Raw genomic sequence first — 25,357 nt, 5'->3', positions numbered from 1 at the left:
GCATTGTCATGAACAAAGTGAAGGCAAAAAGGTGTTTCTTTGTGAATAAATTGGGATGCAATATGAGTCTCGAATTGGATGCCATGCAGGAATTTGCTGGGATCTCAAAACCGCATTATGAACATACTTTGCCATAGAGAAGCACATGATAGCGTTGGATTATGAACATGCCTTGCCACTACAACACACAAAAACGTGGGGTAAGTGGAGCTATATGAAGTTATTATTTTGATGTCATTTCGTCTGTTTTATAACCCAGAAGGATGTACTTGGTATCAAATGATAGCTCTGTATCTCCTCTTTCATCTGACATGCGTGGCATATCTATACGATCACGGGTTCGTGAGTAGGGCCTAATTGAAACGAGAGTTGTTTTTTGTACATTATGTTATTTTGCAGTCACGTTGTCTGTTTTGTATAGCCCAGAAGCATAGATATACTTGGTACCAATATATAGCCCTGTGTCTCCTCTTTCTTCTGATATGCTTGCCATATCTATGTGATCACGGGTTCGCAAGTAATTCAAACGAGAGTGGGTGTGCAGGTAAACTATAAATATGAATCAATTTGATTTTTTTTTTTTTCATACTTGATCGCACAGGCAAGAGTTTAGTCTCGTTGGAAAGCCCCACTTCTACTGTCACGCAATTAAAGTTTCGTCTCGCTGCGATGAACAGTTCTGGAGCAATGTAACAAAGAACTCAGGCAAAGCAGCACTCTGCCTGACCAGCTATGGCAAGAACCACACGCAGTCAGCAAATTATGTTTTTTATATAAAGTAGCCTAGCCTAGGCCCTATTAGCCTACTTTTATTGGAGCCATGATATGTGCCTAATATGCATGCATTTCACCTGAATTTTATCGAAATATTTTTGTAACAGCGTTACCGCAGGCATCCGATTATTTCTGATCAGGCCCACACATGTCAGAGCCTACCTAAGGACAGCCCAACGCAGCTCACTTGGCTATGATTCGTGACACATTCTAACATCTTATTAACATGAATGTTCCAACTCATCATCAACTCACCTGTTGTTACTGAGGTTTAGTAGTCTACTGTCAAGTGTTTTTAAGTTAAGTAGTAGGCTAGTCTAGTCTACTAAGTGTTCAGATGACTTGAATTGTCCCGCTGCTGCTGCTGCTGCACTAGGCTACTCACGATGTGATCAGAATCGTGGGCTACACTTCCTGACTGGGCCAATGGTCGTAGATAGAGTGCAGTAATTGGTTCAGTCCCTGCTTTGCAAAGTGTTGGCAAAGTGCCGTCGAAAACGGCAGCAATTATTTTTTCTTTTTTACTTTTCACTGAACGGAGCTGGAGGGGCCAGCAGGGTGGCCAAGCTTTGACCAGTGGTGGCCGTGGCCCCCCCTGGCCACCACGTAGCTCCGCCCCTGCACGAGTTGCTTCTAGGGGGTACGCAAGATGAAAAGGGCTATGTCGTAAAGGTGTTAAAAATGAACTTTTTAAATCTTATGTAATTAATTCATAAATATATAAATAATTTCAAATCGGGTTATGATATGGAAACATGAAATGAAAGGAAATCATTTGTAAGTAGGCTATGTTTTCATTAAAAATAGGGTGGCTTATTACTGTAAACATGATGCCTGGAATGCGCCAATATATATATATAATGTGCTGCTTTTTAATGTGTCGGATGGTGGGGTATGCCAGCTTAGTCAGGATGTAGAAGGTGGTCTGTGTGGGAAAAAGTTTGGGAACCGCTGAACTAGGGCAACTGCAGAAACACTCGATTCTGCTATGATTTCTCTCTATTTTTCATATATTTACCGCATTTAAAAATTACTGAACGCAAATAAGGTCTGTTTTTACCATTTAAGTATTATTTCAATACGATTTTTGCCTTTTTATTCAATAAATTAAGTATGCTGCCAAATGGCAACATTGTGCAACAATGGAACAATGGAGTCAGTGGATGAGTGGATACTAATACTGAATATTTTTGTATGAACTAGACAAACATACAGATAACTAAATGTATGGATGCACAGATATATAGTCAGATAGATGGAGAGAAATACACTTTTGGAAAAATACACTTATTTGTTTAGAAAACTAGATGTACCACATAGCGGTACAAAATATGACCGCCGCTCTGTCCTCCACATTCCCTCCGCAGAAATAAATCACGCTTGGCAATTGGTCTAAATCTCCTACTCCTGCAACTCATGTAAGTAAGTGTGTGTGGGTGTGTGTTTGTGTGAGTGTGTGTGTGTTTGCTTCTGTGTGCATGTGTACTCCCTTGTGAGTGTGTGTGCGTGTGCGCGTGTTCATGCATGTGTTTGTGTACAGTTTATGAATGTAGGGGGTGTGCCTGTGTGTGTGTGTGTGTGTGGGGGGGTGTTGTGTGTGTGGGTGTAATGGTGTGTGTGTGTGTGTTTGTGTGTGTCAGTCAGTGTGCATACTAAACCGTAGTGACAGTACTCCGTTACCCTGCCCTCCCCCTTCAGGAAGCGTGCCTATGCGCTTCACGCACATTCCTCACACATCCACCAGCTGTTCTTTTCCCATTCCAGGGTGCACCACACACTGCTGCTTCACCCATCTCTGGGGTCCCTCACACAGGGGTCAACCTGGGGGTCTCTCATACCATAATGAGTCATACGGCTCACAGCAAGCCATCTCACCTCTGACACCATGTAGCAAAGGGATAGAGCACTCACCCCACCTGGCCTTGAGCCCGGGTGTCCGGGGTACTAAACCTGTAGCCAGGCTCATTGGTATGCCAATCAGAGCACATATTCCACCATAGTAACGGTAGAATGTAACGTAGACGGTGCTCCATCACAAAGTTGCCCTTGTTCCACCAAGCAGCACGTGTCTGGACCACACTGACTACTGGCCAGATTTAACACCAGTGAAAAGGAGGCTGCAAATATCACTAGGGTGACCTGATATAAGTGCAAGCTCTACCTCTGATTTTACAGTGAGAAGAACTGCTTTCACACTGAGTAACATGCATACAAACAATAAAATGCATACAAACAATTTTTTTTTTTAAATGTTAATTTGAGAAAGCCTGTGATAGGAGAGACGAAGTGATGACATCACCAAGTATCGACTACCCCTCCCCCCATTTTACTTTCCCTCGTTTTGTAGTCTTGCAGTCCTCTCTCTAAACTCCGAATAACAATGTACCTATTTCCTGTGTCCGTAAATGCCGAATGTAAGTGTAGCAGATTGGGCTACGCCCTATTATTTGGCTCCTGTTGCTTGCCCCCTGTGCTGGATTGGTGTGGCTGCGTTCATCCTAATTACGGGGCGGACCTAGACAGACTTATATCTAGGAACGTCAATTGCTACCTGGATGTGCTACTTTCTCTCTTTCCCATCGTAGTAGTAGTTTGGCGTGGATCACAACTTGGCTGGTGAAGCCGCCATCAAGTGAATGCTCTCACGAGTAAGAGCTTGGTCTGTTCTGTCGGCGTTGAGGCCGGTGTAGCACTGTTGAGCCTGGTGTCTGCCTTAAAGCAGCTAGAGCAGTGGTTCTTAACTGGTGGGTCGGGACCCAAAAGTGGGTCGCGGAACCATTTTGGGTGGGTCGCGGAGCTTGTGGTTAAAAAAAAAGAAGAAATCGCCCATTTCAAATAGACTTAAATTGAGACGAAATGGTGCAGAATCCACGGTGTGCGATGTTCACAATTGCTGAAAATGCCTCATAATAAAGTACACCTGTCAAAGACAGACCTGTCAAGTACTTTAAGGTGGAGGAGTTGGAGACTTCACAAGTGTAATGCCAAACAGCATGTTCCAAACAAATAGGCCTACAGGCACTTCGCCTTTCTTAGCATGTAGCTCACCAAATCTGATGTCTTGAACGCTATACAATATGGGTCGTGACTTCATGAACATGGGAAATTGTGGGTCCCAAAGCCAGACCAGTTAAGAACCACTGAGCTAGAGTGTTGTCGGAGCTAACGCAGCTTCCCCTCCCTCTCCCTCAACTTGATGGTCAGGAACGAAATCTTTTTAACTTGATGTACGAAGTCGGCCGGCCTCACCAAGTGTCTCCACGCCACACGCGGCTGCTGTTCTGTCTCTTACGAAGTGTATCGCGTCCTCTTCAACCATCGTTTTGACGCTGGGGTTATTGTGTGCATGGGGTTATTGTGTGCCCTACTGGTTGTTGGTACTGTCCTGTCCTGGTATTGTCTGTCGTACCAGTTGGGATTGATTGTGCATGGAATTCATTTTGGTTTATCTGCATAATGCATGTTTAGGGCTGTCTGGCCGTGTGGTGCATGCTTTGCATGTTCAAGTGATTGCTTGCTTTTCTCTGTGTACTTGCATGTAGTTATTGTGTTCTTTTCCTGTGCCTTTCTTTTTTTGTTTCCTGTTAATGCATGTTTAGAGCGGCTTTGTGCTGCATGCACATTTGAGTATTTGCTGGGTTAACTCCCCTGTATCTTACAGCCCCCTTAATTGTAGTGTTGCATTGTGGGAACGGCTGCTGTGCATGTGCGTGTGTGTGTGCGTATATTTGTGTGCAGTAACGTTATTCCCCCCATCGCCGGGACCAGGGCGGTTGCACTGTTCCAGCTTGGCCTCTGGGGCCTTCAGCATCTGTGGGACGGCCATTCCAGCCCCCAGCCCCACAGCTCAAAAGCTAAGTATAACCATACCGGCTAACGCTAAGTTAGTGTGATTGTGCTACCCACAGTTCTAACCATAGTCTCTCCCCCTCCCTCCCTTGTTCTCCTTTGGACAGGTGCGGTGTGGTCCAAGCGAGCGGCAGGCTCACCCTCAGGTGGTGGGGTCCCTTCACGTTTCCTGTAGCACACCTCGGGTGTCAAATTCTTAGCCTTGGAGTGCAGTGTGATTGCAGTGCGAGTGCAGTGTGATCACGTGTGATGTGTGTGTGTCTTCTGGACCGCTTCCCCCTCCTGTAGTCCTGCCGGTCGTGGTAAGCCCTCGCCCTGTTCCGTTTTCCCTTTTCCCTTTTCTTGAGATTGCGCATAGACCTGGTGTGCTAGCTGACGTGCAGCCTCGCTGGTCACCGTATGCACGGTACTGTGTGTATGTGTGTTTTTGTGTCTCTCATACTGGTATCGTTCAGGGAAATTGCTGTGACATTTCCTGTGTGTTGTTTTTATAATTGTACTAAGATCTGTCAATAAAATGTGTATTTTTGGAATCTAAGTCTCTAGCTTCTCATGTGTTTTGAACCTGTGTGCTCTAAATTGAATTCCAAGGGTTAGCATTGGCTTAAACTATTTCCTAGGGGTGAACCCTCCCCCTAGGTGGCGTAGTCGTCAGTACCTTATACTACATTTCTCATACCACTTGCCACATAAGTTACCTACCATACTTAATCATTAGGCCACCGAAATGTTATCTTGTTAACTTGTTGTATATTGTATGTTTGTGTAGTTTAAAGCCATATCCTGTGTTCTTGTGGCTGGCTAGTCTAGTTAATTAACATGTTAGCTTATACCACTTCACCTACTTAATCATCATTTTCCATGTGTTGAAGTATCCTAGTAATGTCTGTTAACATTAACTGTGTTGCATTAATATGCTTAATAACGTAGCAATTGCAAGTTAATCATTTAGTACCTTATATTCACTTGCAGTCTGGTCATTCCTTATACACTGGCGCCATCTAGTGACAATTCATTATAACTGTAATGGTAATCGGAAATCTCATGAACAACATTAATGGCTGTGTTAGTAATCCATGTTTATTCCTTATTTCATTTCAGAAACCACACACACACACAATCACATACATATATTGAATGAATCAAATGGACACATACAAAACATTATTTGTCAACTCAAGTTAGCTTACGAAACTGTGAAGATTAGAGAAGATAAACAGTGGATCTGTGTCCGTGAATTCTCTGACCGGAAATCGCAATCCATATCTTGCGACTCAGTCAAAACTTTTTATCCTGGAGTCCCAAGCTACGTCACAGTAATTTAAACTCATTTGAAGTGATAAAAAGGACTACATTTTTTTTAAATGATCATATCATAATGTGTGCAGTAGAAGTATATATTTTGTTATTGTTGAGAAATCTTATTGACTTTAAACTAGATGACACCCAAAGCTGTTAGCATGCGCGGTATAGTCACCTTCTGCAAATAGGGATGGAGGGAGTGATTGAACAGTATGTACATTGTATGTGTGTAAACTACCCCCGGATGAGTTAAATGCAGAGGACACATTTCGTTCAGGACAAATGTAGTAACTTAACCTAACCCAATGCATTGCCCATGTTATAGATTCGCTTTGAGACTATAGAACGCGTGATGTAGAAATTATCATGTCATGAGTAAATGACCTAAGATCGTTGGTCCTATCCACACCTACAGTATACATACATCTCCACACACACACAAACTAACCACACTGGATGTTAGAATAAAGACAAAAATTGTGGAGTTAAAAGTGACTGGACTGAACTGTTCTCACCGACACCTCCTCCACTGGTATCAAGCCAGCCATCTGCACATCCCTCTCAAAACTTTTCACAGGGCTTAGCTCATAGAATCTCAACGGTTCTCATAATTCCCATTTTGCCTGCTCTTGCTGCTCACTTTTGATGCTGAAAACCATACACAGCAAATGCTTGAGTGTTATTTTCCCAGAGTTTAAGGTTGTAGAATATATGTTTTATACTATGGAGTATTATGAGTATTATTGAGAATTATGTAGGCTACACTTACCAGTGCATCTTAGTGGTGTTCGTTCTTTCTTCAGTGTTGGCCCAGAGTTTATTTTTACTGCACTAACTCCCGGGGTGTTTATAATCTGATTGAGTCCTTATCCCTGTTCTTCCTCTTCCTCTTTTTCGGAATTTCCTGTCTTTCTTTTCTTGATCGATTTTTTTTCTCTCTCTCTTGGTAAACTCAAACATTTCCTATACCAGTGCTGACCTCTAGTGCCCGTGCTCTGTACACATTGTGGAGATAAAGGACTGTTTATGAATGAATGAATGAATGAATGAATGAATGAGAGAAAAATAACCTACCTAAAATGAGACCACACAAGTAAATTAATCTGAGTCCACATAGACATGCATCAGTCTGTCTCTCACTGGGAGAGTAATTGACTAAATGATTTGCAGATGAAAGAATGATTGAAAAGTCAGTGTATACAGTAAATTAATACTGAGTGATTGAATTAATTAATTGTATACCTTAATGAATGATCACATTGCCCTATGAATAGCCTGAAAACCAGACGGAAGTACGTAGGCAGGCAGAGGCCAGGCTACCCTATGAATGCATGGTAAAAATGAACAAACACCAACTGTTTCAGTTATAGTATTGTTACTACACTATACAACCTAAAACAACACATAAAATGATGGGAAATTATCTGTAATTGATAAGTTGAAGATTACCTACAAACATTTATTTTATTTCAAGTTCAAATAAGCTTTATTGGCATGAATGTGAACAATATTGGAAAAGCAATGCAATAGACACAAAATACAACAAATTAAAAATATTAGATTTGATATTGTTCAGTGCAATACAATACACACATACATAATCCATATAAATTATGAAAATCCTTGTTACAGATAATGCAGTGTGTGCTAAAAAGCAATCAGGCAAATCGTTTAGCCCCCCACACAGACACATAAACTTAGAAGAGAAGAGAAAACATCTGTTTCCTTCGTTTTATTCTTTAACAATTTTATAAACATTTAAATATGAATATAATCTTAAATTAATTTAATTCCTTGATTACTAGGAACCTGTTTATCAACATTTTAATTAATTATTAGGCTATGTATTATGTATATTTCATTACAGAATGTCATGACACTGTTGTTTGTGAGACACTTCTGCAGGCTCTGGTGCTCCTCCAGGCTTAGTAGATCATGTGATCTGACACAAGCGCACTGTGGACACATCACACCTGAACCCAGGATAGAGGGGCTCAGTGAATGTGGAGTGGAACGTGTGCAGGTGAGTGAGTGTGTCAGAGGAGACGCTGTAGAAGGACAGGGTACCTGCGGGCCAGTCCAGGAACACTCCTACTCTTTTGTAGCAGGGGGGTGGATTAAGTATCTTGGTCTCTTTATTATTGTGGCGGGCAGAGTGAATGTAACCATCGTGTGAAGTGCTAACCCTAGTAATACAATTATGTGAAAACATGTTAACAAATCTCCCACAGAAATGCACAGTCCAAGACATATCATTATCTCCAACGCAGGTTCCAACCCCACCCTTCCTCTGGATGTTTTTGTATGTCACTCCTATCGAAACATAATTACCACTCCACTCAGCCTCCCAATAGCAGCGTCCAGACAAACCCTCTCGACACAGCACCTGAGAGCAGGAGTCAAATCTGTCTGGGTGGTCAGGATATGGCTGTTTCTCTGTCACATGTGTCACCCTTCTGTTATCCTCAGAGAAAGAAAGATCTCTGGCAGCCGTGTTTGGGTCCAGTGTGAGCTCACAGGCATCTACAGACAACAGGAGAGGAGAGAGGAGGATGTGAGGTGTGAAAGAGAATGTTGATCACAGACACACACACACACACACACACACACACACACACATACACACACTCACAATGACAACCAGCCGAACCAGGCACATCCATGTCTGTGTCCCTTAAAAGGTCAGAACTAGTGGAACTAGCGTAGATAGCACCTGATCAATATATCCGTATACCAGAGTCATGAGAAGGACAAATAAAGTGACGATGGGCTCTTGTAATACTGTACACTCAATGCAGCAGGCAATATGTTAATTTAATTACAACATAACATCTTTATGGGGAATTTACTGTAATACAATGCGCACAGGGATACTATTTCAAGACCAGGAATGTAGTGGTAAAATAAGAGGTGGGTAAACTATGAGTTCTGTGATCACGGTGAGGTGGACTGCGCCATGCTGTATCAGATTTTTTAAAAAGGCATTTAGAACATGTTTGATGATGGTGAAGGTCATTGTCCAATGTTTATAACAATACTAGTGGTATTAAATGGTTCCTAGAGTGTTCATGAGTGTACATATTGTGAATGTGGATAATACAGTGTGATTTTTGAATGTTAAAAGTTGCAATTGGTGAATAAACTCTTTTGAGAGGTGGATAAACTCTATTTCTGAAATTTCAGAGGTGGATAAACTGTGTTTGCTTGCATTTAGCATCCCCTACATCCCTGAATGCGCACAACTATACAGTACATGCAAACATGGTTGTGTGAACTTAATGCGTGGGACACAAATTAGGACGTTCACTGTAAATCAGGGACGTTGGAAGTATTTTCTGAGAGGGGGTGCGGATGATTTGAGCGGGGGTCCGGGGGTTTGTTATTGTGCGAATGGGTTAGCAAAACCATAGCTTTTGGTGAATGGAGATCATCACCCATATGTTTGTGCAACAGTCCATTCTGCGTTCACTCCAGCGAGAGTTAAATACATGTTTTAAAAGCTGTGTCATCACCACGGGCTATTTGCTATGATATTTACAAGTCGTGACTTATGCCCATTAACTTTTAAGTTAGGCTATAGGCCTACAGCAGACTAATTTCGAGTGTCAATTCAAAGACCTGTTATTTCCATTTTTGGATTAGACTAGCCAGTCTCTATGCTGTTTTCATGGACAGTGACGATCTACTTCGTCCCTTGTTTTAAATAACGTTGTTTGTTGTTTCTACACACGTCATCTCCAGTGGTTCAGTTTTACTTACGCAGACGGGCTCATACATTGAATGAGCGCTGACACCACTACCCCCTAATTACATGTCTCTTTATTTGGTAACACTAAAAAAGTAAGTAAAAAAGTAAAATTAATTTTTCTTTCGGTTTATGTCGCAAATAATCCGCGGACTAGCAATCTCCTCGTCGAGGAGGCCCTAAGCCTGCAGATCATAGACAGAGAAAGCATGCTCTGGGAACAGAACACAGTTCACTGTCTAGTGTAGCCATGGGTCTGTCTGCAAGGAAAATGACAAGTGTCTTAGTGCGCTTCGGGGGTAGGGGTGCGGTCACAGCTGTAAATATAATTTCCGTAAAAACTACTACTAGGAATGGGCAGAAATACATCAACATGTGTGTGTGTGTTTTTTTTTTTTTTGTGTGTGTGTGTGTGTGTGTGTGTGTGTGTGTGTGTGTGTGTGTGTGTGTGTGCATTGCAGGTGTTTCTTTAGCTCGATGTCTTTGATTTTTTTAAAAGTCTGTGTTGAAGCCTGTTGATCAATCCAGCAAAAGAAAGTGCATGCTCTGCACCAATCATAGAAGCGGTGCATGTTACAGTTTCAAATCTGTTTTGGGACCAAGACCTTGAAGCATCAGTAAGGGGTTTTGGTCCAAAACTATCAATCTAACTACTGAAATGAATATGATGAAATGATACTGAAATTACAGACAAAGGAGTATAAAGACAAAGTAATGTACGTGTTGCGGTCACATGCTGTTGCAAAATATATGTGTTGATTCAGGAATGCAAATAAAAAGGACAAATAAACCATGTAACAAGTATGTACCAAGTATTAAAATCGGTGACTCACATTTTCTTATTCCTGGTTTACTCCTAAACTCTCCTCCGTGGTCATACCTGAAGAAAGATGAAAGAAGAAAATTACTTTTTTGGTTTTGTAGATCAACAGAGAGAGAGAGAGAGAGAGAGAGAGAGAGAGAGAGAGAGGAAAAAACATGCAGCCACAGCCACACGGGCATATGCATGCACAGAGGGATGACTGGAAAACGATAACAATAGCCAGGGATGGATTACTGCACGGGCCTACCGGGCCCAGGCCCAGGGGCCCAAGGGGTCAGGGGGCCCTGAAGCCCAAGCCTTTGCATGGAATCATTGCCTCAATATCAACAAGTCAGGATGTAGGCTATCAATCTGATTGAATTTAGTATTTGGCCATCCCCAAAATGCACCAGAATACAGGAAATCACATCAAACAAATTAAAAATATTTTGGGGGGGGACCCCCAAACCCCCCCCCCCCCCCCCCCCCCCTCCCACATATACGACAATAAGTGGGGGGCCCTTAATACATCTGGGCCCAGGGGCCCGAAAGTTCATAATCCGCCCATGACAATAGCCAGTCTCCACAAGTGTCAACCACAGCAGAAAAATGGATGAAGACTAGCGTGTCATCTAAGTAAACACCCAGCACTTACTTGAAAATCTCTAGTTTACAATTGGGATCATTCAGTCTTTCTGTGAGCTCTCTGACACCAGACTCTCCTGGGTGATTGCAGCTGAGGTCCAGATGTTTCAGGTAGGAAGGGTTTGATTTGAGGGCAGCGGCCAAGAGAGAACAGCCTTTGTGTGTGATCACACAAAGAGACAACCTGAAACCAGAGATTGTTTGGTTTGGAGATTGAGTTGCTTACTAGTATTACTAATTTCAAAGCTAATCATTTTCAAATACAGTACTACCATTATAACTCTGCATATAGTACGAGTACAAATAATTCCCTGAAGGTACTAGCTAGACACATAGTTTCAATTAGCATGAAGCAAAAATGCATGCTAAGGGAAAAGAGAATTATTGAATTATATATTCAGTCAGAAGGAAAGTGCCTCAGTCAAAAATACCTACATGCCTAGTATATATGTATACTGCATGACGGGCAGGGCAAGGTGCTACTCTGTGTTATGAATGGTTTATAACTGACCTCAGTGTTTCCAGCTTGCAATGTGGATCCCACAGTCCAACACAGAGCAGGTCTATTCCTTCATCCCCCAGGTCATTCTCACTCAAGTCCAGTTCTTTGAAATGGGAAGGAGTCCTTTGCAGCACTGAAGCCATCATTTCACAACTTGCTTTAGAGAGGTGACATCGATTTAGCCTGTTTAAAAAATAGTTGAAGTACAGGGACTAAAGATAAAAATTAGCTTGAAAAGTTAAATCTGGTGCATTTACATTATGCTATATACTGTCATAATATGTTACTATTCTGTCATTATAAGTTACATATTCAGACAGTATATCAGGAGTGTATAAACTCCCTATTTTGAGCCATACTATATTACATTACATTACATTACATTACATTTAGCAGACACTTCTTGACCAAAGTCAAGTATCAGTAACCTAACCTTATATTAATACCAACTAGTTGTTTATTAAGGATTTATCAAGAATACATGATTGATTACCTATTGATTAAGAACAAGAAATTGTTTTAACATTTAAATGGGCATAATGGATAATTTTATGAAATGAGACATTGACAATATGTTCACTGAATGAGTGGACAGCTGAAATATTGATCAGTGATCAGCCCAATACTGATTTGTTAAATGCCACATGACTGACCTCAGTGTCTCCAGCTTGCATTGTGGATCACTTAGTCCCACACAGAGCAGCTCCACTCCTTCATCCTGCAGGTCATTGTCACTCATGTCCAGTTCTCTGAGATGGGATGTCGATTCTCGCAGAACAGACTCCAACAGTTCACAGCTCTCATGAGAGAGATGACAACGGTTTAGCCTATTCACAAAAATAAATATAAAAAACATAAAGAAATAAAGAATGAACTGCATCATGTCATCTCTTTATCTCAGATTATTGATTGATTAATTGATTGATTATATGATATCACTGAGCTAGCTCATTGTCCCTGCCCTGGACTTCAGCAGCCAATGAGAATTGGACTTCAGCAGCCAATGAGCTGTTGTTGCCTTGTTGCAAATCTTAGCAAACAAGAAAAGACATCTGTGGAGCACAGAATAGATTCCTGTTTGCTCAAATACAAGATTTTTGTGCTCGAGTTTCATTTTTCCTCAAAATATAATTTGTGTGCTTGCTCAAAACATTTTTCTGTGGTCAAATTGTTCTACTGTTAGCTCATAAAAGAGGCACAAATGTAACTCCATAGATTTCATGATAAATTATTCATGTGGTTACATTTGGTAATAATAAACTACTGAAGAAATGCTTTACTATTGAAGTTACGTTAAGTAAGCATTGACGAGTATAAGGGTGTCACTTTACTTCAGGGTATACAAAAGTGATAAGTAAAGGTGATTTCATGATGGATTCACCATGTGTTGACATACACACCCATCTACTGTACACATGCCTCTGCATTGTAAAATCCTACCCCAGGGTCTCTAAAGTCCCTGAGGAGATTTATTCATTGTACAGAACTGTCTACTGGCTGGCAAACTGTAGGTCTATGTATGAAGTCTGAATAATATTGAATTGCAAATGAAATAAGTGAGGTATTCACCTAAAGTAACACTGACATAATCTCTACTTCATTATAAATTCATATGTTCAGTATGTACATATTATGAATTAGGAATTAGTTTACTGCTTGCACCTTATAAATTCACCATGAGTTAGTAATTAATTCATCATGAGTTCAGCATGTACACATTAGGAATTAATGTATGTATTCATTCACTATTTGCACATATTAATTGTACCCCTAGTAATATACATGTAACTATTTAAGAAATGGGGGAATTCATAATTTATAACAAAGGAAAACACACTGATAACATCTAGCAAATAAGACTCTAATGAGGGAAAGCACATTTGTTAGCACAATAGTAATTTGAGAGAATGCAGGGGCACCTGAACGTTTGATCTGTGGTAGTTTCACACAAGTTTATTACATGCCACAACTGACCTCAGTGTCTCCAGCTTGCATTGTGGATCTCTTAGTCCCACACAGAGCAGCTCCACTCCTTCATCCTGCAAGTCATTGTCACTCATATCCAGTTCTCTGACATGAGATGCTATCCCTTGCAGAACTGATGCCAATAGTTCACAGCTTGCTTTAGATAGGCAACACCGATTTAGCCTATGGAGAGTAAACTTTGTATCACTGTATTATCCCTTATCTCAAATGTTGAATATAGAATGTTAAATATGACACTTGTATTTATGTTGATACACACAGAACCATACTTAGCAATAAAATGGAAGCATCTCTTTCATCTAATATGTCAGAAAACAATCCTATAATGATCAAAGGTGACCTTTCTGATTATTCTATACTCACCAAACTCTCCTAGAAACTTTGATTACAGAGAGCATTCTGTGGAGCCCTGCTTCTGATCTCAGGTATTTCTTCAGATCAAACTCCTCCAGCTCTTCAGCTGATATCAGCAGCAGGTAGGCCAGAGATGAGCACTGGGCTGGAGTCAGGATCTTCTCCTCTTCAGAGTTTATGTACCTGAGTAAAAAGGCAATCACTATATTTTATAAAATTTCTGACCATTTAAAACGCTTATTGTTATTATTGTTAGCCTCTTATCACAAACAAACAAGGTTTACTCACAGCCACCCCCCCCCCCCCCCCGCCCACTATATGAGACACCTGAAATAGAACTGGTAAAAAATTTTTAACTGTTCCACATCAATGCTCTTTGGAAATTTGGAATGGCAACTATAACAACAAAGCGGCAACTATAGTGTAGTCAGTAGTCAGACAATCAAATGAATGTAGTCTCTTATCTTGCCAGGTGGTGTAAACATTTTAGTTTAGTTTTAGTTTACTAAAGTAGGCTACTAGCCATTTCTACTTCACATTGTGGAGATATTTGCCTCCGCCTCATCCGTTAATGCTGTATAACGGAACATATTATTCATAAGCCATTATCCCTTACTTAACATATTGAAGTTGACCTATACTCATCAACAAACAAATTAACATAATTACCCGATGATCTCCTCTGCCAGTGAACTGTCCCCAAGCTCATTTAAACAGTGGAAGAGTTTAATGAGCCGTTCTAGTGAGACGTCCTCCTTGATCTTCTCCTTGATGTATTGAACTGTTTTCTCAGTGCTCACTTCTCTGGTAGCTAACTGTGGCAGCACTACATCCAGTGGGGGCTGAATTTCAGGCTCCAACATTGGAGCCAGGCCAAGAAGGAAGCACAGGAATAGGTCCAATTGTCCAACGTTGCTCTGCAGGGCCTTTTCCACAGCAAACTCATAAAGGTGAGACCTTGATGGTGTGGACGACCAGCTGATCTTCTCACTCACAGTCTTGAGAAGAGGATTTTCCCCCTTACCACTTTCATGAAGAACATAAAGGGCAGCAAGGAATTCTTGTACACTGAGGTGCACAAAGCTAAAGGTGTTCTCTCCAGTTATGTCACTTTCCATTTTCAAGATCTCTGTGAACACTCCAGCATCAAAAGCTCCAGATTTCACATCAAGATCACATGCTATCAAGTCTTTCTCGAAAAACATCAGGGTGCCTTTCTCCAGATGTCTAAATGCCAGTTTCCCAAGTTTAATAAGGAGCTGTCCTTTTTCCAGTGCACTCTTGTTCTTCAGGTTTTTTATCTGAAGAACACTGAATGATGCATATGTTTCAGTCAAAGTTTTGGGTGGCTCCTCTTTGCTCTGATTTTCCAGTATCTCTTCCAGCACGTTGGCTACAATGTGGCAGAATAGTGGTATCTGACACATGACGTGAAGGCTTCTTTTGTTGTTGACAAATTCAATGACTCTGTTGGCCTTTTCTGGATTCCTGATACTCTTCTGGAGGAACTCAATTTTCTGGGGGTCATTGAATCCACGCACCTCTGTCTTCATGTTGAAGTACTCACATGGGATCAGACTGGCAGCTGCTGGTCTGGTTGTGACCCAGATGAGTGCAGAAGGTTGGAGGGTACCTTTGATGAGACTCGAGATGAGGATGTCCACGGAAGACTTCTCATAAGGGTCACAAATGCACCCATCAAAGTCTAGCTGGAGTTTGCTTTCGTTGAGACTGTCAAAGACAAAAAGCATCTTGCTTTCACTGAATTCAGGGAGGTTTCTCAAATCTTCGAGTTTAGGGTAGAACACAAGAAGAAGATCAAGAAGGCTGTAGCTTTTTCTTCTCTTCAAGTTCAGCACTCGGAATGGAAGAAGAAAAACAAAATCTATGTCTTGATTTGTTTTTCTCTCAGCCCAGTCCATGACAAACTTCTGCACTGCAACAGTTTTCCCTACACCAGCAGCTCCCAATGTCAAAACTCTTGTGGCAAATGTGTCTGCAAATATGTCCCCCAACTCAATTTGCTTAGCTTCAGAGCTTGGTCCTGTTCCATTTTCTTCTGTCATATGTCTTTCTTCAATATGAACCTCAATATAAGTATCTTGTAAACTGTAATTCCCAGACTCTTGATGTAAGATAGAAAACTTGTTTTTCAGTTGTTCCTGAAGTTTTTGTATTAGTGATGATTTCTTCCTTGTTGCTGCATGTGCTTCATCATAATCTTAAGACAACAAAGATAAGATATAATATGATGAAATGGGTGACAAACAGGGTTCTAAATTAACACCCGCCAACCCGCCAAATGCGGGTTAAAATCAATTTTGGCGGATGTTAATAAAAACTTACTAGCCAGTTTGGCCAGTGAACCATGAGGCATTACATGCATGCTACATTAGGCTCTGTTCTCGGTCGTATATTCCCCTGGAAGTACTTCCTACATTTTCCATGACCACTGTGCCATAATGCTACGTGATGACGTTTCATACACCCATAGGCTGCGCGCAGTTTGCGGAGACCATGGAGACCATGGAAACGCGACAACCAGAAAACACATGGAATTAGAAGAACGAACGGAGCCAGAGCCAAGGGGCCAGGCGAACGTTAAGAGAGCGTACACTATGGCGGATTTGAGGCTAAATAGTAGACCAGTTCCACCTAGCCATTCCTTTGAACCCCATTCAATTTGGCGCCACTTTGACATCAAATCACAGCTGAATCGTTTTAAGCCTTTATATGAACTTTTTCTATTTTCGGAGTAATACAACATTGTGTGATTGGCGTCATAACCTTGTAACTGACTTACCGGCTGAGCAATAATCTTTTTTCCGAAATCAATGCTAACGTGACGTAATTATGACCGCCGCGCAGCCCGGTAAGTTGGCCAAGCACGCCGTGTCCGAGGGAACCAAGGCCGTCACCAAGTATACCAGCTCCAAGTAAAGCCTGATTTTGAACGCGCTTTAATCCAAAGGCTCTTTTAAGAGCCACCCACGTTCTCTTTGAAAAGTAACTCCAATATAAACAGGCTACACTTTATTCATTCACATACAATACTTATCTGAAATAAAGCGTACACTCTCAAAACCAGTTTGTTGAAAACAACACAACTTGCGTTATTTTTAACACATCTCTATGTCCAGACAGGAACAACACATTAGTTTTAAGAGTTGTACCTAAAATGTATCAAATGTTACTTCCTGGATTAGGTAGAATGCGTAGCCTACAATTAGAACCTGTTATTTACCATTGGTCCATATTTTGCCACGGCTGCGTCATGCTCCAAACGGCCGTCAAGGGACAGAATGGACTCCAGCGAATGAGCACTAAACTATGAACTAAAACCGGGTATACAGGGGCGAATAGGACAAGTTAGCTAAAAGCTATGAATCCTGCGTCAAGGATGTGTTATGCTGGTCTCATTATGACCGCCGCACAGTGAAGCGGCGGTCATATAGGTTTAGTCAGATTTAAAAAAAAAAAAATCTTTTTTTTCGCATGGCCAAATTTCCGTCAAAGTTTCCCGGGACACTGAAAGACCGGGGTACACGAAACTTGGTGGGCATGTAGCCCCACATGGATAGCATAGAACCATCGTTTTTCGTTTTGATCTGTAGCCCCCCCGCTGGACTGGACCCCCCGAAAGGAGGATAGGGCAGACACAGTTTTCTGTGAATATCTCAAGAACCGTAGGGTTTAGGACATGGCTGACATGGTCAAAACTGCACGAAATTGAAAGTGTAGGGTCATTATGACACCGTCCGAATGCATGCCAAGTTTCGTGGAATTTCGTTCATGGGGGGCCATACAATAAATTAATTTTATGTGTACATTTTTGACCGGAACAGTGTTAGAAGGTTAAACGTCAATGACAAGGACTGCTCAGACTAAAAACACAGTACTGCATTGTATGTAATCTCTAATGCATAATTGGCTATAGTTGGCTATTGTCATGCTATGTGAGGACAGTCCTAACTGTAATGGATTTAAAGTTTTTATTTCACTTATAAATCCGGGGACTGGGGACACTTGTAGAACTAGATGTACCGCAGAGTGGTACAAAATATGACCGCCGCCCAATCCAGCACATTTTTTCCACAAAAAGAAATCACGCTGAAAGGCCTATATGATTCTAACTGTCTCACTAAATTGCATTAAGGCCCTACAGAGTTTTCTGTGAATATCTTGAGAACCGTAGGGCCTAGGATGACCAATTTTTTGAGTATGTTTGCCTCCAGGGGTCATATTAACCTATTCCATATGAACACATGTGCATAAACAGATACACACGCATACACATACATTCACAGTAATCATACGTATGACACATACTCACACAGTAGACATATGTACGCATGCATGCACATGCACACACACAGGCACACACACACACACACCCACCCACCCACACACACATAAACATAAACATGTACACGCACACATGCACACAATTCAAGAATTTCTCGAATTATGAACAGGCAAGATGGGGGTGGGGTTGTATAAAATGTATTTTACATGTGAAATCTATGAACTAATCATGTTTTGGTACTTGTTGTCTAGCAGATTAATTGGTAAAATATGTCTTGTCTCCACCGTGGGATAGTGAGAAACGTAATTTCGATCTCTTTGTATGTCTGGAACATGTGAAGAAATTGACAATAAAGCTGACTTTGACTTTGACTTTGACTTTGAGATACCAGTGAGAATTGAGTGTGCATAATGCAATTCAGTGAGAGTTAGAATCATATATGCCTTTCAGCGTGACTTATTTTTGTGGAAAAAATGTGCTGGACTGGGCGGCGGTCATATTTTGTACCACTCTGCGGTACATCTAGTTTACGTAATGAGCATGCGAGAGCGGGTTAAAGCGTCGCACAGGAGCAAAATAACCGTATTCTCTGGATAAGAGTGTAAGCATCGGACCACAACATTTCAGCAAAGTTTTGATGGATTGACAGTAGGCTATGAATGTGGCGAGTGCTGTTTATATGAAATCACATTTATCTACGAACAACTAGGACATTTAAGAAAAGTAAATTTAGACGTGGTGGTAATGAAGTAAGTGGCTACATTAAAGGACCAGTATGTAGGAAATAATGGAAAATAAACTGTAACCATTCCAAAAAGTATCACCATATGTTGTCAGAGAGAAAGGAAACACGATGAATTGAAGTAATGGCTTATTTGACAACATTACTCTAACCCGTAAAACCCATGAAAAAAATGAGTTAATGGGCGGAATCTCTTGGAATTATGTTTTGAACGATTAATTCTAGAATAGCGTATTAATAATGGGCTAGCGCGTCCTCCTATTTGGGTTGCCAAATTAGCAAAGGCCAACTGTCAACAGCTGTCAGTTGTAGTCATGAACGCCTACGAGAGGCAGGCAAATTTCCAAAATTAAAACAAGAAACAAATTAAGTGGACATCGGAGGAGCTTCCTGAGATGGTGACGTCTTCGTCAAACGAAGAATATCAAGTCTGACGCAGAGCTGGCCATATTTCTCCACAACAGGTAGCCTAGGCTAAACTTCATCTGCATCGCTAACTTCAGCTAAATATGTTACGTTGGTTAGAGAGGTATGTTTTGTTTTCACTGAAAATTCCATAGAGATGCTAACGGTTAGCATAATCGGTAAACGTAGATATTTAGAGCGAACTTCAGTCCATTTACAAAAGAGTTACATGAGAATAGTTATTTGTTTACATCTGACTATTACAATACTCAAAGGCTAATGTTTTCTCTACATATAATACCGTGTAGGAAAAAACGTGACTGTCTCATCAATGCTACTTGAACAGAAGTAGCCGCATAAAATCCCAAGTAGGCTACCCTTGCTGCACAAAATAAACATTAGGCTGCGTGGGACAACACCCACTAGTGATCACGTGACACTTGCTCTGCTGCACTTCTCCCGCATAGCCTACCTCCTGGGAATGTATGAGTCTTCAGTGCGTGATTTCGAGTGTTTTTTTCCCCCATAAGTAATTTAAATACTCGATAATGTCAATTTGCACATCGTTAAAACAACAATCACGATATTATCGCAGACGATATATATCGCCCACCCCTAGCCTCAAGCACTGTGCAGTAGGCCTAGGGTACTGAGAGACAGAGGAGGGACCAACATTTAGCCAATAAATAGTAGCTGTACCGCAAACTGTTTTTCACTCTACAATGTCAACATGCACCAACAGCATGTTAAATAAAGATGATACTTTTCGGGTCCTCTCTAAAGATCCAACTTGAACGTAGGCTCCATTTAATTGAGAACGTGTCTGAGCACACATGAGAGGGAGAGAAAACGAGTGGCAGGTTCCAGCTGGCTTGTCATTGTTGATGATAATTGATATCTCCTTTTTTATTAAGTTAAGATTAAACTAAATGGCCCCAGCTGTGGCGCAACTGGCTGGGGCACCTGCACCTGGCGCCGGCGACCCGGGTTCGGTTCCTGCCCCGTGGTCCTTTCCGGATGCCACCCCGACTCTCTCTCCCACTCACTCCCACTGTCCTATCGCATTAAAGGCATAAAAGCCCCAAAAATATATATATATAAAAAAAGATTCAACTAAATGTGGCGGTGGTTGGGACAGACTTATGGGACAAGAAGAGGAATGAAGGATATCGACAGAGAAATAGATAGATAGATAGAGAAGTGTTTGCACTTTCTGTGTATATTTTGTGCACATTCAGTGACACTTATCTCATAAGCTCATAATTATCTTAGTTTTACTGGAAAAAAATGGCTAGTATAAATTCTGATTGGCTAGTAACTTTAGAAAGTTACCAGCCATGCACCAACAGCATGTGCCTAAATCTCCTTCCTATCAAAGTTGCATATTTGCCGTTAAGCATGATGTACCTGTATATTTTTCTTTTGATCAAGTTTGTAAGTCATCCCATTGGCTGGTGATCAAAATTGGCTGGTGATCAAAAAAGTTAATTTAGAACCCTGGTTAGGTGCCTTGCTCAAGGGTACTTCAGCCGTTCCTACTGGTCAGGGTTCAAGCCGGCAACCCTCTATAAATCTATAAATAGCCAATGCTAGGGTAGCCATTTCAGACAAAAATATACTTAATGCTGCCACTATTCTTTAAAAATGGCACCTGATATGAGCTCACTTCCGGCCACATTTTCACATGGCCACAAAATATGTTGTCTGGTTAACCGCACCCCCACCCCACCTCATCTTGAAAACATAGTTGTGCATACTTTTGTGTCCCCCAGTAATTTAGACAGATTAGCTTTTGTGTCCCCCAGTAATTTAGACAGATTGGCTTTTGTGTCCCCCAGTAATTTAGACAGATTAGTTTTTGTGTCCCCCAGTAATTTGTACAGATTAGCTTTTGTGTCCCCCAGTAATGTGGGCATATTAGCTTGGAAGTGAGCACATGTATGCATTTTTAAACGTTGCGGCAGCACATAAAGATGATATCTGGTTGAAGCTAACCTTCGGACCCTCCCTCTGGGAGAAATGAATAATGAAAACATAGCCTACAATCCTCCCTATATACACAAGCAAGTGGCGCATCATCAGAGACTGTACTGTATACTTACATCTCTCTAGATCTCTCTCCAAGTCCTCTGTCAACTGATGGTTGTTCATCTTCCGCAAGATGGTCAGCGTGATGCTCCCCGCGTCCGTGCCATACACCTCCACCATCAAGTCCACGGCGTCGTCTGTGTCGGCCTTCTCCAGCTTTCCCCATGCGACTCTGCCCTGGTCCCGCAGGTAGTGCTTAAACCTCTTAAACTCTGCTCCTGTGAGGTTGTCCAGAGTGTTCCTCAGGACTTCTTCCAGGTTTGTGGTCATTGTATGGTTTATCGGACTGCTAATAACTGGATGCTTTGGGGTAAGGTTTCAAAAATGCATTTTAATATGTAAATATTTATCATCGTAATAAAAAAATCATACTTTCTAAATTTCACAGGGACATGCTCTCTCTCTCTCTGTAAGTTTGTATGAAATATGTAAATATGCCATAGTACAAAATACAAAACTGAGTCATTAATTTCAACATATAAACCCCAACATATTTTATATGTAGGCTATTTATTTAATTTATACATTTGACTCATGTAAGTCTGATTATGAGCTTAACTGTGATCATAAATCTGAAAAATACACAGGCAGTTTAGCTTTAGTGAAAATAGTAGGCTAAAATATCTCTCCCACACAGCGAATTAGATCCTCTATAACCGGAGCCTTTGACAGCCCCGTTTAACAGAAATCAACAATAAGCCTACATAAATAAATAATCAAAAAACCTTCATTAGGTTGCCTAAATATCCTTCCTATCAAAGTTGCATATTTGCCGTTAAGCATGATGTACCTGTATATTTTTATTTTGATCAAGTTTGTAAGTCATCTCATATTTCGCAAATTACTAAACATAGTTTAGTTTTGCCGTAGCCTACCCTTACCTCAACACCAGCCACTTCTCAAATGTTCTAGACACAATAATTCCTGATGATTATGTAACGACCACAAATGAGGAAGAGCAAAAACGGGAAGTATATATTTTATATTATACCATGGGCTAGGTTGAAAAGGGTGTCGTTTAAAAAGTGATATAGCCTAGGCCTACTACACCTATTATTGACGTTGCTTGACAACGCCTGAGTTAGTCCGCTCAGCTGTGACTTATCAACATTCCACAGTGTTGCGATAAACAGCTGAAAAAACTAACGATTTTAGCTCTAAAACTCATTTAGTAGGCCTATTAATAATTGATTTCATATTTATTTATTCGTAAGTGACCATGGTATAAACGGGATAATGCCCTTCGATGCGTCCATTATCAGAAATAAATGGACTCCGCTTTGCGTCGGACGGTTCACACATCCGCGCCGTCCATTTATTTCTGATAATGGACACCTCGTCGGGCATTATCCCTTACATCAGTGGTTCTCAAACTGTGGTACGGGTACCACTGGTGGTACGCGGACTCCTTCTAGTGGTACTCTAGGTGTCTCCAAGATTTATTATGACCGCCGCGCAGCGAAGCGGCGGTCATATAGGTTTAGTCAGATTTTTTTTCTTTTTTTTTTCTTTTTCGCATGCCCAAATTTCTGTCAATGATTCCCGGGACACTGAAAGACCGGGGTACACGAAACTTGGTGGGCATGTAACCCCACATGGATAGCATGGAACCATCGTTTTTCGTTTTGATCTGTAGCCCCCCCGCTGGACTGGACCCCCCGAAAGGAGGGTAGGGCAGACACAGTTTTCTGTGAATATCTCGAAACCCGTAGGGTTTAGGAGGACCATTTTTTTTTTGTATGTTGATCTCAAGGGGCCATGTCAACCCATTCCATAACCACTCATTTCATGTATAGCGCCACCTAGTTAAACACAAAAAAGTAAAAATGAGGTGTTGTAATTGAAGGTATCTGTGACCTAACAAAGTCAAAACTGTACAAAATTGGAAGTGTAGGATCATTATGACACCCTCTGTATGCACGCCAAGTTTCGTGGAATTCCGTTCATGGGTGGCCACACAATAAATTAATTTATGTTACTAACATAAAGCGCTTTGGGTTGCACTCTGTGCATGTTAAATGCGCTATACAAATAAATCTGACTTGACTTGACTTGACTATACACCAACTGGCCTGTAGGTGGCCGGAGACAGTTTTCTGTGAATATCTCGATAACCGTAGGGCCTAGGAGGTCCACCTTTTTTATGTATGTTGGTCTTAAGGGGGCATGTCAACCCATCCCATTACCACTTATTTTATGTATAGCGCCACCTAGTTAAAAATGAAAAAGCAAAAAATTAGGTGTTTTCATCACAATATCTCTGGCTGACAAGGTCAAAACTGCACGAAATTAAAGGTGTAGGATCATTATGACACCCTCCGAATGCATGCCAAGTTTTGTGAACTTTCGTTCATGGGGGGCCTTACAATAAAATAATTTATGTGTACATTTAGTGACGTACACCAACAAGGATTCCCGGGACACTGAAAGACCGGGGTACACAAAACTTGGTGGGCATGTACCCCCACATGGTAATTTTTCGTTTTGATCTGTAGCCCCCCCGCTGGACTGGACCCCCCGAAAGAAGGGTAGGGCAGACACAGTTCTCTGTGAATATCTTGAGAACTGTAGGGCCTAGGATGACCATTTTTTTCCGTACGTTTGCCTCCAGGGGTCATGTTAACCCATTTCATGTGCACACATGTGCACAGATACACACACACACACACACATACATTCACAGTAATCATACGTATGACACATACTCACACAGTAGACATATGTACGCTTGCATGCACAGGCACATACGCAGGCGCACACACACAAGCACGCACACACACACACACACACACACACGCATAACATAAACATGTACATGCACACAATTCAAGAATTTCTCAGAATTATGAACAGGCAAGATGGAGGTGGGGTTGTATAAAATTAATTTTACATGTGAAATCTATGAACTAATCATGTTTTGGTACTTGTTGTCTAGCAGATATCAGTGAGAATTGAGTGTGGATAATGCAATTTCGTGAGACAGTTAGAATCATATAGGCCTTTCAGCGTGATTTATTTTTGTGGAAAAAATGTGCTGGACTGGGCGGCGGTCATATTTTGTACCGCTCTGCGGTACATCTAGTTTTTATAAAGATGACATAGGCCTAATCACTTCAGATGATATCAAAATATACTTTATATAATTTAAAACCCTTAACCACGCGATCAACAAAGTTAAATTTAAACAATTTTTTCATTAACAAAAGCAGGCCTATATTTATTTTTATATCAATGCCAATGGTTGACAAACTAAGCTGTGATGGCAAGCAAAGAAAAAGGAAGCAAACATGATGGATCAAAAACATTCATGCAATCATGGCTCCAAACGGGAAGTATTAGAAAGAGAAGTATGTCGAGCAGAAACTGAAGTTGGTGACAATGACCCCATGCACATGTGACTAGTGAAGCTTCCATGGCACCTGCCAGCCACAAACGCCGCAAAACAGTACAATATAGGCCTACAATATGTGAAATCACCAATAAAATACAATATTTGAATTGTATTTTAATGCCAGTCATAATGGTGGTACTTGGAGAGCCAATTGTTTTCTGAGGTGGTACTCATTGTTAAAAGTTTGAGACCCACTGCCTTACATATTTGTATTATAAATCTTATTGACTTTAAACTGACACCAAATAGCACCCCCTTCTGCAAATAGGGATGGAGGGAGTAATTGAACAGAACGTAGGCCTACATTGTATGTGTGTACACTACCCCCGGATGAGTTAAATGCAGAGGACACATTTCGTTCAGGACAAATAAAGTAACTTAACCTAACCCAATGCATTGTCCATTTTATAGATTCGCTTTGGGACTAGAACGAGAGATGTAGAAATTTTCATGTCATGATTAAATG

The 25,357-nt window shown here is 41.2% G+C and overlaps 2 protein-coding genes across 3 annotated transcripts in view; both read right to left on the bottom strand.

Annotated features, from left to right (window-relative positions):
* Positions 1-6,800, bottom strand: part of LOC143129466 (NACHT, LRR and PYD domains-containing protein 12-like) — a 43,678-nt gene extending 36,878 nt beyond the window's left edge. The window contains exon 1 of the mRNA XM_076289914.1: positions 6,695-6,800. The gene's annotated coding sequence lies outside the window, so the exon portion shown is untranslated. The remainder of the gene's footprint in view (positions 1-6,694) is intronic.
* Positions 6,801-7,394: 594 nt separating this feature from the next.
* On the bottom strand, positions 7,395-22,402 carry LOC143129440 (NACHT, LRR and PYD domains-containing protein 12-like). Of its 2 annotated transcripts, none has more exons than XM_076289911.1 (10): positions 22,382-22,402; positions 21,515-21,803; positions 14,629-16,180; positions 13,969-14,142; positions 13,594-13,767; positions 12,273-12,446; positions 11,629-11,802; positions 11,128-11,301; positions 10,504-10,550; positions 7,395-8,448 (listed from the first exon to the last, which is right to left on the bottom strand). In XM_076289911.1, the coding sequence occupies exons 2-10, from the start codon at positions 21,768-21,770 to the stop codon at positions 7,859-7,861; spliced, it is 3,315 nt and encodes a 1,104-aa protein (XP_076146026.1). In that variant the 5' UTR covers positions 21,771-21,803; positions 22,382-22,402; the 3' UTR covers positions 7,395-7,858. The 2 variants fall into 2 exon arrangements, with proteins under 2 accessions (XP_076146026.1, XP_076146025.1); XM_076289910.1 differs by lacking the exon at positions 22,382-22,402 and adding an exon at positions 22,291-22,370.
* Positions 22,403-25,357: the final 2,955 nt, after the last annotated feature.

Source organism: Alosa pseudoharengus, unplaced genomic scaffold, assembly GCF_046254945.1.
Source record: "Alosa pseudoharengus isolate Yale_2024_CS ecotype anadromous, Long Island Sound unplaced genomic scaffold, YU_APseudo_1.1 YU_APseudo_1.1_scf_1, whole genome shotgun sequence".
NCBI lineage: Eukaryota > Metazoa > Chordata > Actinopteri > Clupeiformes > Clupeidae > Alosa > Alosa pseudoharengus.
Note: the sequence above shows the minus strand (reverse complement) of the source record. Positions and strands in the feature narration are given on the sequence as shown.

Coding starts and splice junctions, on each gene's coding strand:
- LOC143129440 (XM_076289910.1), bottom strand. CDS start 22,326: ATGACTTACAAACTTGATCAAAATAAAAATATACAG. Junction 13,768..13,968: donor AAAGTTTCTAGGAGAGTTTG/GTGAGTATAGAA, acceptor TACTCTCCATAG/GCTAAATCGGTGTTGCCTAT. Junction 8,449..10,503: donor TAAACCAGGAATAAGAAAAT/GTGAGTCACCGA, acceptor TGTTGTCTGTAG/ATGCCTGTGAGCTCACACTG.